Below are 13,844 nucleotides of genomic sequence, written 5' to 3'. Positions count from 1 at the left end.
AGCATTTTTGGACACTGGTTATGGCCGATTACATTGCACTCCACGAGGAGACTGCGTGGCAGGCTGACCACCTGTTATGTGAGTGCAGCAAGGAGCCAAGGTAAGTTGCTAGCTAGCATTAAACTTGTTTCATCAGACCAGAGGACATTTCTCCAAAAAGTACAATCTTTGTCCCCATATGCAGTTGCAAACCATAGTCTGGCTTTTTTATGGCGGTTTTGGAGCGGTGGCTTCTTCCTTGCTGAGCGGCCTTTCAGGTTATGTTCATATAGGACTCGTTTTACTGTGGATATAGATAATTTTGTAACTGTTTCCTCCAGCATCTTCACAAGGTCCTTTGCTGTTGTTCTGGGATTGATTTGCACTTTTCGCACCAAAGTACGTTCATCTCTAGGAGACAGAATACATCTCCTTCCTGAGCGGTAATGATGGCTCCGAGGTCCCATGGTGTTTATACTTGCATACTATTGTTTGTACAGCTGAACGTCGTACCTTCAGGCATTTGGAAATTACTCCCAAGGATGAACCAGACTTGTGGAGGTCTACAATTTTTTTTCTGAGGTCTTGGCTGATTTCTTTTGATTTTCCCATGATGTCAAGAAAAGAGGCACTGAGTTTGAAGGTAGGCCTTGAAATACATTCACAGGTGCACCTCCAATTGACTCAAATGATATCAATTAGCCTGTCAGAAGCTTCTAAAGCCATGACATCATTTTCTGGAATTTTCCAAGCTGTTTAAAGGCACAGTCAACTTAGTGTATGTAAACTTCTGACCCACTGGAATTGTAATACAGTGAATTATAAGTGAAATAATTTGTCTGTGAACAATTGTTGGAAAAATTACTTGTGTCATGCACAAAGTAGATGTCCTAACCCACTTGCCAAAACTATAGTTTGTTAACAAGAAATTTGTGGAGTGTTTGGAAAAACGAGTTTTAACGGCTCCAACCTAAGTGTATGTAAACTTCCGACTTCAACTGTATGTGTCTTGATTCGATGAGGTTCAGGTCATCCACAAAGGCCCAGGAGTTGGATAGCGTATCATCTGACGCACCATTGACGTGAGCCACAAATACATTTGGACCAAGTAGTGTGCCCTGGGGGAGGCCATAGGAGAGTTCTGGAAGTGCCTCTGGTGTGTGCTGTTCTGCAGCTAGTCTGCAATGCTTACAAGACACTGGGTGGTTGAGCATCCCTTGAGGCAGCCAAACTGTTGGTTGGAGATGGTTCTTTTGGGTATCCTGTGTTGCCCATTCAGCAACAAAACCTTCACACATTTTTGCCAGAAGAGGCGTGAGTGAGAAGGGCCGTAGCTGGCCAAGGCTCTGTAGATTACTTTTCGGCAAGGGGTCCACTATTGCCTCTTTCCATTGATGTGGAACTAATCCTTCACACAGGGAGGTGTTGAAGATGACTGTCAGGGGGGATGGATATTTCAACTACAAATTTCCTGATGAATCTGGACCTGTGGCTTTTCTGGTTGGAAACGGAGAGTAGTCTCCTGTGCATTTCCTGTTGTTCAACAGTAGGGAGTGGCATAGCTGGCAAGAATGCAGGTAGGTCTGACAGGTTTAGTGGTGGTAATGATGTGGTGACCGATGAAAACGTGTCATTTATATAGCATTGGCAATGACAGAATGGTTGTCTGGGTTGAACCCGATGGAGATTGTCTTTTTAGTGCTGGTCAGGGATTTAATTTGATGGTAACATGTGGATGGGATCTCCCTCTTGTTTTTTGGGGATTTTGGTGTGGTAGAATGTTGCTGCTTTGATCTCTCTGGGTTTTGTTCCTCAGTGTGCTGTGAAGGCAAGTCTTTTCCACTGAAGGCTTTCTGTCTGCTTTTTAATCAGCTCTTTGAGTCTAAGGGAAATCCACTCCTTATCCTGTACATCAGTGGAGGCTGGTGGGCGGAGCTATAGGAGGATGGGCTCATTGTAATGGCTGGAATGGAACGGAGTCAAACATGTGTTTGGTACTTTTCTATTCATGCCATTACAGTTAGCCTGTCCTTTTTATAGCTCCTACCACCAGTATCCTCTGCTGTGCATGCATCCTAACCCCCTGTTTTGGGAAGTAAACTGCAATGATGTGATTCAGGGTGTTTTAGAAGTTGTCTGTTTTCTGCTGTGCGCTCTCCACATGTGTTACTTTCGGACATTTATGGAGGGAAAGCCAATGGAACAGATGGTGACCTTCACGCTGTTGAAAACAGGAATAAATCCAAAACTGAGATTTGAATGCAAAATAAAGATGTTTATTAAAACATCATGGTGCCCCAAAAAGTGCATAACGAAATGTGAAAACAAACATTTCGGCTTCAGGCCATGATCAGTGTAAATCGTCGGCACACGTACTTGCGGCCTCATTTATCAATATTGCATAGAAATTATTCGAAAATACTACTTATGAATGGAACTTGGAATGTTGGTACACATAGAAAAGGTGTGGTTTATCAAACAATCTACAATCTAATCTTCTTTTTTTACGCACACCGTTAGGAGATTGATAAATACCAATTGGTCTCAGTGCTCGTGCAAGACCTCGGCTATTTGCATTTCAAAATGCCTTTAATTAGCCATATATGGTCAAAATCTTCCCTTGAAAGCCCGTGGGGAATATACAATGCCATACCATGAAATACAATGGCGCAACCAGAAAAGAAAAACTTTTTAGAGACTGAAATAGAGGTGCTAGTGTCAGAGATTGAGTACAACCAAAAGGTTTTATTCGCTCAGTTGTGCCTTGACCAGTAAAAATAAAAACATAGAGAGGACCATTTAGGACAATTCAAGTTGCTTTAGCAATCGCAAATATACTTTAAATGAGTAGGCAACACTCACCAATAAGCCATCCATCCTCAACGGCCCCCTCCTGTAGGCTTATAGGCCAACATTGCTGTTCTGCAGAATGAACGAGTAGTGCGTTCCACTTGGCCACCTTGCCACCATATTCAGCAGCGTCTTTTGCGCTTCACATAACCTATCACCTGAACATTAAGAGTGGAAGCCCTTTCTGTTCACATAGTTGAAATCGTTTTGGGATGGTTGTTTTATGGCGACGTGGGGGCCGTCTATGCCTCCGTTCGTATTTGGGAACCCATTGATGGCATCATGGCAAAGAAATCCCTCTTGACTTCAACCTGTTGTGTGATGGTGTATGAAAATTGTATGTGTTCTGTTAGTTTTGCTGATGATTGCATCCAAAGGGCTGCAAAATGCCAATCGGCAAGCTCCTGTTGAAAATTGCCCTTTGCCAAAAACCCTAGGGTGGATAGCACTTGGATGCACATCTGAATCATGTGTTTGCCTTTTTAAAGCAGGTCTCAAATCCTCCCAAAAATCCTATAAAATTGGTTTTGGGAAATGATATCTGATGAGCCATCTGTACTTTCTGCACCAAAAAATCCTGCCTATCTCTAAAAACGCGCTCTCTGCAAAGTGCAGCGTGTGCCAAATCAAGTCTGTTTTTAGTATTTCAATAAAGGTTTCACTTTCACACATGCCTCTAATTTAACAAATTATTGTACTTAATGTGGATTATTATCGTAACAAATGCACCGATGTGGTCAAATTGTATGATCTAGATAGCCTGTCAACACAACAGTGGTAGGCCTGATCACCGACAACGACGAGACAGCCTTTATGGTGCCAGAATAACAACCTATCCCTCAATGTAACCAAGACTAAGGAGATGATTGTGGACTACAGGAAAATGAGGACCGAGCACGCCTCCATTCTCATCGACGGGGCTGTAGTGGAGCAGGTTGAGCGCTTCAAGTTCCTTGGTGTCCACATCAACAACAAACTAGAATGGTCCAAACACACCAAGACAGTCGTGAAGAGGGCACGACAAAGCATATTCCCCCTCAGGAAACTAAAAAGATTTGGCATGGGTCCTGAGATCCTCAAAAGGTCCTACAGCTGCAACATCGAGAGCATCCTGACTGGTTGCATCACTGCCTGGTACGGCAATTGCTCGGCCTCTGACCACAAGGCACTACAGAGGGTAGAGGTCGACCGATTATGATTTTTCAACGCCGATACCGATTGTTGGAGGACCAAAAAAAGCCGATACCGATTAATCGGACAATTTTTATTTTATTTATTTGTAGTAATGACAATTACAACAATACTGAATGAACACTTATTTTAACTTAATATAATACATAAATAAAATCAATTTAGCCTCAAATAAATAATGAAACATGTTCAATTTGGTTTAAATAATGCAAAAACAAAGTGTTGGAGAAGAAAGTAAAAGTGCAATATGTGCCATGTAAGAAAGCTAACGTTTAAGTTCCTTGCTCAGAACATGAGAACATATGAAAGCTGGTGGTTCCTTTTAACATGAGTCTTCAATATTCCCAGGTAAGAAGTTTTAGGTTGTAGTTATTATAGGAATTATAGGACTATTTCTCTCTATACCATTTGTATTTCATTAACCTTTGACTATTGGATGTTCTTATAGGCACTTTAGTATTGCCAGTGTAACAGTATAGCTTCCATCCCTCTCCTCGCTCATACCTGGGCTCGAACCAGGAACACAACGACAACAGCCACCCTCGAAGCAGCGTTACCCATGCAGAGCAAGGGGAATAACTACTCCAAGTCTCAGAGCGAGTGACGTTTGAAACGCTATTAGAGCGCACCCCGCTAACTAGCTAGCCATTTCACATCGGTTACGCCAGCCTAATCTCGGGAGTTGATAGGCTTGAAGCACAGCGAAGAGCTTCTGGCAAAACGCAGGAAAGTGCTGTTTGAATGAATGCTTACGAGCCTGCTGCTGCCTACCACCGCTCAGTCAGACTGCTCTATCAAATCATAGACTTAGTTATAACATAATAACACACAGAAATACGAGCCTTGGGTCATTAATATGGTCGAATCCGGAAACTATCATCTCGAAAACAAGACGTTTATTCTTTCAGTGAAATACGGAACCGTTCCGTATGTCATCTAACGGGTGGCATCCATAAGTCTAAATATTCCTGTTACATTGCACAACCTTCAATGTTATGTCATAATTACGTAAAATTCTGGCAAATTAGGCGGCCCAAACTGTTGCATATACACTGACTCTGCGTGCAATGAACGCAAGAGAAGTGACACAATTTCACCTGGTTAATATTGCCTGCTAACCTGGATTTCTTTTAGCTAAATATGCAGGGTTAAAAATATATACTTCTGTGTATTGATTTTAAGAAAGTTATTGATGTTTATGGTTAGGTACACATTGGAGCAACGATACGCACCACATCGATTATATGCAACGCAGGACACGCTAGATAAACTAGTAATATCATCAACCATGTGTCGTTAACTAGTGATTATGATTGATTGATTGATTGTTTTTTATAAGATACGTTTAATGCTAGCTAGCAACTTACCTTGGCTTCTACTGCATTCGCGTAACAGGCAGGCTCCTCGTGGAGTGCAATGTACTCAGGTGGTTAGAGCGTTGGACTAGTTAACTGTAAGGTTGCACGATTGAATCCCCCGAGCTGACAAGGTAAAAATCTGTCGTTCTGCCCCTGAACGAGGCAGTTAACCCACCGTTCCTAGGCCATCATTGAAAATAAGAATGTGTTCTTAACTGACTTGCCTAGTTTAAATAAAGATGAAATAAAGGTGTAAAAAAAAATACAAAAAAAACAGCCAAATCGGTGTCCAAAAATACCGATTTCCGATTGTTATGAAACTTGAAATCGGCCATTCCGATTAATCGGTCGACCTCTAACAGAGGGCAGTGCGTACGCCCAGTACATCACTGGGGCTAAGTTGCCTGCCATTCAGGACCTCTACACCAGGCGGTGTCAGAGGAAGGCCCTTAAAATTGTCTAAGACCCCAGCCACCCCAGTCATAGACTGTTCTCTCTACTACCGCATGGCAAGCGGTACCGGAGTGCCAAGTCTAGGACAAAAAAAGGCTTCTCAACAGTTTTTACCCCCAAGCCATAAGACTCCTGAACAGGTAATCAAATGGCTACCCGGACTATTTGCATTGTGTGCCACCCCCAACCCCTCTTTTTTTGCGCTGCTGCTACTCTGTTTATCATATATGCTTAGTCACTTTAACTATACATTCATGTACATACTACCTCAATTGGGCCGACCAACCAGTGCTCCTGCACGTTGGCTAACCGGGCTATCTGTATTGTGTCGTACAGCCTCTCACCACCAGGTGTAGCGCTTCTCTCGCAGATTAAAAACAAGAAAGAGACAGGAACAGGGTAAGGTGGGATACCTAGTCAATTGTACAACTGAATCTGTGGAGGCTGGTGACTTGACAAATTGAGGAGGATGGGAGACTCACGGTATAGGCGCGGAACACACGGAAACCACAAAGTGTGTTTCAAAAATCAAATTTTATTTTAATTTTAACCTAAAGCATTTAATAAAGACATTTATAGTACAATATTATGGGGAATGGGAATGAGAAGGCTACTTACAGTGTTGGAAAGGGATCACAGCAGTGATTGAATGAGGGTATGAGGCGTGAGTTGAGGTGTTCAGAGGCTTGACCGGGACAGGATTTTACTGGGAAGACAAAAGACAATAACACAAGACACTACACAGTTAGACAAAAGAGCTAAGAATTAGTTAGTCCAAGTAAGGAGTAAAATCATTTATGTGTAATAATGTGTTTGTGTATGTGATTGACTGTACATATAGTAATGAGAGAAAATTGACAGGTCTACTCACAGTGCTTGGAGAGGAAACATTTAATGTGCCAGTGGATGAGAAGGTACATGAGACGTGGCTTCAGTTCATGTCAGGAGAAAGTTGACAATGGTAGTGGAGTGGTCATCACCTCTTAATCATGGAACATGAGAGGACTTGCCGGTAAATACAAATAGCAGATGCATTCCATTAACGCGGAGCCATCGTAGGTTTGGACAACGAGTTTCTCTATGAAGTTCTCAAAATTCATAAAGTCAAACGCATGGCGCCCACTTGACACATCAAAGTAGCCCAAAAAACATTCCTGAATAAAGCCCTGATCATTCACATACCTGACAATAACTGTCAACTGCAAGCAGACTGGTGGCACCATAGGTCCCAGAGCGGTGGGGAAATTTTTACCTCTTGGGGCCTGGAGTTTTCCCTTATGTTAACCTAACTAGGAAAACTCTGAACCCTATAAGGTATGACATGATTATTCAGTTGTAAAAAGGTTTTATATGGGCTATGACGGGACCAGTTTTTGCTAATCAGGTCACATGGTTTTAAACTCCTGGAAAAAACTCCTTTCCCTGGGGGGAAGAACCCATTCAAACTGCAGCTACCTTATATTTGTTCATATAAATTATATTTAGACTAGATAAGGAGGGGGATTTCCTCTACCCAGACACATAGACAACAACTGATAGACAATAGAACTCACAGGGCTGAGCTTGCGTTATGCATGTTTGCATCATGCAGGCCTATACAACTGTAGGCCTTTTAAAACATTTACTCACATCTGTCATCACTTATGTTGATTGCGTTTTTAATCCAGAATTAATCATAGGCAGCCTTGCCAACCCAATTTTGAATATAATCAACATTTGATCACATTCACATTTTCTCCTGACACACAAAATGGACTATAAATGACCAATTAGTTACCTTGACCAGACGGACTGGGCGCATAGGCTGTATGCAGCTGCTCTTATTAGTAGTCTACAGTTGATCAGATGGAGAAAAAAAATCTCGTTTTCATCCCATACAGCATTTCAGATTTCTAATGTTTAGATGTAGCCTAGGCTGCTGCAACATTTGTCATGAGTTTTTGCTGGTGTCTGTCCGGAGTGATTGTGTTATTTTCGCAAAAGAAATACCGGAGGAAAGTGGAAAGCCTACTTGAGCGCACGCTCAAAAAATCTAACTTTTTAAAAAAATGGATGATGCAATGGAAGCTATCATTCGGAATTGTTTTCAACATCCCAGAAAAGATGTTCAGCATGTAAAGAATCTTAACGTGCAAATACAGGCAACTTGATGATAGGCTCTCTGTTAACCAGCTATACGTTTGATACCAGTTGGTATTGAACGCCCTCACCTTTTCATCCTTCATGAAACTGATCTCAGACAAAGGTCTACCTTCGCTTTTAATTCGCACCTTTCCGTGTACCCCAGATAATGAAAGGGGTTCTTAACACATAGAACCCCCATAATGCTCTGTGGCACAATCCCAATACAATAGGTTCATTCTCTGATCCTACATCTATGATTGGATGGACATGTCAGTTCATACTGCAAAAGCTTTGATTGGTTGGAGGACATCCCCCGGAAGTGGTCATAATTACCATGCATGTCTACCAGCCTCCTAGTTTTTGTATTGAAATCAACGTAGCCAGAGGAGGATGGAAGCAAGCTGTCCTCCGGCTACACCATGGTGATAGCCTAGACAGTGCTGTTGAAGTTACTGTAGACCTTCATTACAAAATAGTGTATTTTAACCAATTATTTGGTGACCTATGAATATATTTAGTATAGTTTTATCTAAAAAGGATAACTTTTTTAAATGTTTCACTATTTTTAAATGAAATTTCACTGAGGAGGATGGTCTTCCCCTTCCTGCAAGCAATCATGACTCTCAAAAGCCGTGACAGCCGCTGTTTACTTCTGAAGATAACTTTAGTGCCGCCCTAAAAACCCAATTTCAAATTTGACACAAACCTTCAAATATGTATGTAATGACACATTATATAAACTCTTTATAGTGTTTTATTTACATTTTAGAGGTGATAAGTTGGACAGATCGGGTGAAAAAAGCCATTTCCCCCACACAGCTTATCTCCCCCTTTCCGTATCACGCAGTAGATTTCTCGTGATACGGAAAGTTTCGCTTGTTTTTAAAAAGACCTGACGGACCTCATTGCCTCCTTCAATCATGCAGAGACGGTCAGCATGAATGTCTCATCATAGATTTTGCTGGAAAGGGGAGAAACTGTGCTTTACAATGGTATTCATATTACAGTTGACCTGGAAGTATTACGTTTTTGGGGCGCTAAAATAAGGTAAATTGTACATTTATACAGTGCGATGTACTAAAGTGGGTTAGCTAACTATACCTAGTACAATAGAATGCATAATCTAGATTATATACAAAAGAGGACAGAGAAATCCTCAATTATTGCTTTTACATATACCATGTGAACATTTCCTCAGAATAAATCAGACAGGATTGTACGAGTAGGGAGCTAGAGACACCACTAGATGGGGGTATCGAACACAAATAAGAGGCAATATATACCAGTTACAGTCTTACATCCTTTATTTTCGGGGGAACATGAGTGTCAGCCCAAACAATGAATTCCTTGACATTCCTGGCCCTGTAGAGTGAAAAATAAAAAAAATTGGTATGCAGGATCAGCCATGAGCACATTCCAATGTTTCTTAATCACTACCTTGATGTCATAACTCAAAGGAGAATATGTAACGGTGAGGAAACATGAATGTTTTTTTTATTTTATCCCTTCTGGATGAGGTCTCATCAATGGTACGTACTCTACTGAGAGTGGCTTGCTTCAAACGGTCTATACATTTTCATAGCCTCACTTTCAAAGTCTGTTTCACCAGTACAAAGGCACTTCGGTCTTAGAAATTGTGTGTACGGTAATCCCTTCTTCAGAAATGTGGGGTGCGTACTAGAGGCATGTACAGTAGGGTACCGTTCTTGTCTGTGGGCTTTGTATACAAAATAAGTCAACAAGGACCCTGAGTCGAGGCGCAAGAGGGTATCAAGGAGGGAAATCATTTACCCTCAAAGTCCAAAATGTCTAGATCAAAGTAATCTATTCTTAATCAGCTTCCTAAATCAAATGCTTCATAAAATTCATAAACACTTAAAACCGTGAATAACTAATAAATGTATAGGAGCAATCATCCAAGGCTGCCACCTCATTTCTAATAGAGTTACTATTAGGCGTACTCTTAAAGCATGGAACGTTCTCAGCCTGCACTAGCCTCGGCCAATTAAGTACGAATTTTCACTCAAAACATGAACATTCCAGGACCTGTTCTAATCACAAAGTATACATCTCCTGTGACATCCTACAATATTTACTACACCCTGAGGTTCTAGTTGAATAGCAGGAATCTGCTGAATCCTCCGACTCCCTAGTGAACATTTTAAAATCTTACCAACAAGCCGTAGATTAAGGATCAGTGTTCGAGGCTTATTTCTAGCCCAATTGAGTTCTCCGATTGGTCTCTACGTAAACGCTTCCCAGTGAATTGTGATCGTAATCTGACCGCGGTCATAGTGAGCCATTGATTCAGTAGACATAGGATCTCTTGTTACATTGTGTTTAGGGGACAGTAGTGCAGTAGGGTGCTTCGACGCTATTTACCAGATAGAGGTCACGATTAAAAACCCATCCCATTCCCTAAAAACTCTCTTTTAGTGTTGTATTCTTCAATTACCATGCGGTGTAACTGTCTAGACAGCAGTACGTTCTTGCTATGCTATTGTAACATAAGGGAGATGTTTATGTTCAAAATCCCCCTCCTTTTTGTACTCTGTGCTTTGGCATGTAACGCCGATTGTGAGTGCCTGAGTTGTTGTGGCGTTACATTCCTGTAACAACTTGTGGCTAATGCATCATAAACCATCAATGTGTTGCTTACTAGAGGGGAAAGTGTGTGCTTCTGGTTGACGTGAAATTGAGATTACCACAGGCTTGCGTCCAAAAATGGCACTATATTCCCTTTATAGTGCATTACTTTTGATCCGTTTCCATAGAGCTCTGGTCAAAAGTAGTGCACCACGCAGGGGATCGTGTGCCATTTGGGACGCAGGCACAGAGTTTTAATCACATGTTAGTGGTTAGGATTGTTTAATACGATGCCACCCTCTGGATTCCATAGTGATCAAAGTGAGAGTGTTGGATGTTGTGTTGAATGTTGTTGATGCCCGTGGACACCGAGAAATCAAATCCATCATTAAAGGTGGTTTATGAAGTATGATATATGATTACCTTTATTTCCCCCATAAATTGGCCTCCAAGAAGAGGCACTCTGTTGATAACTTTACAGACACTGCGCTCTGGTGGCAGATGGTGGAAGTCAACACAGATCTGGGATTGTAATGCAGATTCACTTTTATTGTAAAAAGTATTTTGTCTGGAGGCAAAACTGAGCGATTTCCCCTGAGATAAAATTGGCTATTGTAAAAATTCATGAAAACAAAAATGTGCTTTTTGGTCTTAAATTAAGATTAGGGTTAGGCATTCGGGTTAGCAGTGGGGTTAGATTTTATGACTTTGTGGCTCTAGTGACCACTCTGCAGAGCTGCCTCCAGAACAATGAAAATGCTAACATGTAGCATCTCAGAGTTGGAGTGCAGATCCCCCTGTCCATTTATTCACATTCATTATGATCTAAAAGGGAAAACCTATTCTAGATCAGCACTCCTACTCTAAGACATTTTGTGAATACAGGCCCTGAATACATTACTGAGTTACTCAGACAGTCCGATATGGCTTGTAAATCCGTGCCTTCACAAATATGATCATATATTTTCAGATGTTTGGATGTACTTCCATGATGTCCTCCTGGTGAAATATTCCCAGCAGCTGAACGGGGTCAATGTTGTCAGTGGACCTATCTTTGACCAGCACTACGATGGACACTTTGATGCTCCCACGGTTAGCACACTGTAAGTGGTCATCAACCATGAGTTTCTTTTGTGGGTGTGTTTTGTTTTTTTTCGCAGTTGTAATCTATTACATTTATTTATTTCAGATTTGACATTTAACTCATTTAGCATCATACAATGCTATAACACAGTATTGACCATGGCCTATTCGTCTCTCTAATCGTATCTCTCTCCATCCTGCAGGCACGAGGCTCCCGTCCCCACTCACTTCTATGTGATCCTGACCAGCTGTGGGAACTCGTCCTTCTCCCCTGCTGACTGCCAGGGTCGTCTGGAGACCACATCCTTCATCCTCCCCCATAGACCTGACCACACTGAGACCTGTGCTGTGAGTCACATCGGCTGTCTGTCTAGCTGTCCTCTTATTGTTTCCTGTAGGGTCACCTGGAATCCTTTTGAGGAAATCTAATGTGATCAGAACCGGGTCAAATAGAGGCTGTATGTTTAACAGTGTTGCTTCTGTCCCTTTCCTCGCCCCAACCTGGGCTTACATTTACACTTAACATTTAAGTCATTTAGCAGACTTGAACCAGGGACCCTCTGGGCTTGAACCAGGGACCCTCTGAACACATTGACAACTGCCTCCCATGAAGCAATGTTACCTATAGCGCCAAAAAAGCAGCGGTCCTTGCAGAGCAAGGGAAAGGACTACTTCAGGGTCTCGGAGCGAATGACTCATCGATTGAAATGCTACTAGTGTGCACCGCTAACTAGCTAGCCATTTCACAGCGGTTGCAAATGTAAAACACTTTTAAATACCACTTGATTTAGTTTGTCCTGTACAATTCAACCAATGAAATGGTCCCAGAAGTGCAAATTCGGAACTTAATCAAGTGCACCTCAATTATGTTAAGGTATTTGAAAGTATATGTGTATTTGACCTAGTTCTGGAGGTAATGTTTGCAAAGATGCTTATAATCTATGAACATTGTTACAGTGAATAAGCCCTCCTCTCCCTGTCTCCTCAGAATGGCTCAGACTTCCAGTGGGTTCAGGAGTGGGCCCAGTTCCACGCTGCCCGGGTCCGAGACGTAGAGCTCCTTACTGGACTCGGCTTCTACCACGACAGGATATCAGTGGAGGAAACACTACAGCTCAAGACATTTTTACAGACTTTCTAAGATCCCATGAAGTCACGTCAGGAGGGTATTGGTACTATCATTTTATTATTGGGCCTTATTATACAAATATGAAGGTAAAACATTTTGGGCTAAACGTGTAGTTCTGGATCCCATGAAACAAAAAGGTGTAATCCTTCTTTTTAAGTGCATAAAAAGGAGTAAAGAGTTCTGTTTAAGTCAGAAACCGCCTGAAAGTCATTTGGCCTTCAATCCCTCAAACTTCAAACCAGCAACATTAAACATACATAAAGACTTTGTGTGGCAAAAAGAAAGAAGCCATGTTATGAGTCTAATATAATAGACCTTTGTCAGTTTGGACTTTACCAGAACATTGTACCAAAAAGTCATGTACTGCTCTGCTGAATCCCAAACACCACTTGTTCATCCCAGGGAAAAGAGAGGGGAACCATCTTAGAAAACACCTTTTCATGCCATAGGATTTTATATGACAAAGTGATTATAATAGCTGGGACATGTTCAGGAAATCTGAGACGTTCTGGAATGGAAACGTTAGTATCGGCCATTTGCAGAAGGACTGAAACACTGTCATAATTTTTTACTCTTGAGATGTGATTTGGGGAGTTGCCTGAAAGACATGGCATTTACGCCAAAATGAGAATTTAGTGACAAGTAAAAAGTGTTTGTTCTACGAGAACAAATAACAGAAAATGTTTATGCTCGCACTTGCCAAATGTTGTCATTGTATGTTTGACTTGATTATAGTTTTTGTTAATATTGATGTTTTTTATTGCTCTGTAAATGTAAGGTTGTGAAGTTTGATGTCGGCAACTGGGATTAAATTATTGATCGGACTAGTGTTTGTGAATGTGTTTGTATGTGCTTGTGCTTTGTGCTATGACAGTAACTGAAAGTATTACCAAAATAAGCATGACTCTAAAAAAATACATACACAACAAAACACAACAGATCCAGTACATAAAATCCGATGTTAACGAACATTCCATTCGGGGGCAACACTGTCACAGGGAAAATCACTTCCTGTTAGTTGGTCTTCTATTGACATTCAGAATTGGAAGATGTCGACCACTTTTTCAGAAGTGTGTCTACTAATTCATCCA

The 13,844-nt window shown here is 41.4% G+C and overlaps 1 protein-coding gene across 2 annotated transcripts in view; it reads left to right on the top strand.

Moving 5' to 3' along the window:
• The window catches only part of LOC139583200 (ectonucleotide pyrophosphatase/phosphodiesterase family member 1-like), a 67,543-nt gene extending 53,966 nt beyond the window's left edge, over window positions 1-13,577 (top strand). For both annotated transcript variants that reach the window (XM_071414031.1, XM_071414032.1), the window contains exons 23-25: window positions 11,512-11,644; window positions 11,828-11,972; window positions 12,613-13,577. In XM_071414031.1, coding sequence (XP_071270132.1) covers window positions 11,512-11,644; window positions 11,828-11,972; window positions 12,613-12,765 — 431 coding nt within the window. In that variant the 3' untranslated portion in view covers window positions 12,766-13,577. The remainder of the gene's footprint in view (window positions 1-11,511; window positions 11,645-11,827; window positions 11,973-12,612) is intronic.
• Window positions 13,578-13,844: the final 267 nt, after the last annotated feature.

Source organism: Salvelinus alpinus, chromosome 8, assembly GCF_045679555.1.
Source record: "Salvelinus alpinus chromosome 8, SLU_Salpinus.1, whole genome shotgun sequence".
Classification (NCBI taxonomy): domain Eukaryota; kingdom Metazoa; phylum Chordata; class Actinopteri; order Salmoniformes; family Salmonidae; genus Salvelinus; species Salvelinus alpinus.
The sequence above is the reverse complement of the archived record's forward strand: the minus strand, read 5'-3'. Positions and strand labels throughout refer to the sequence as shown.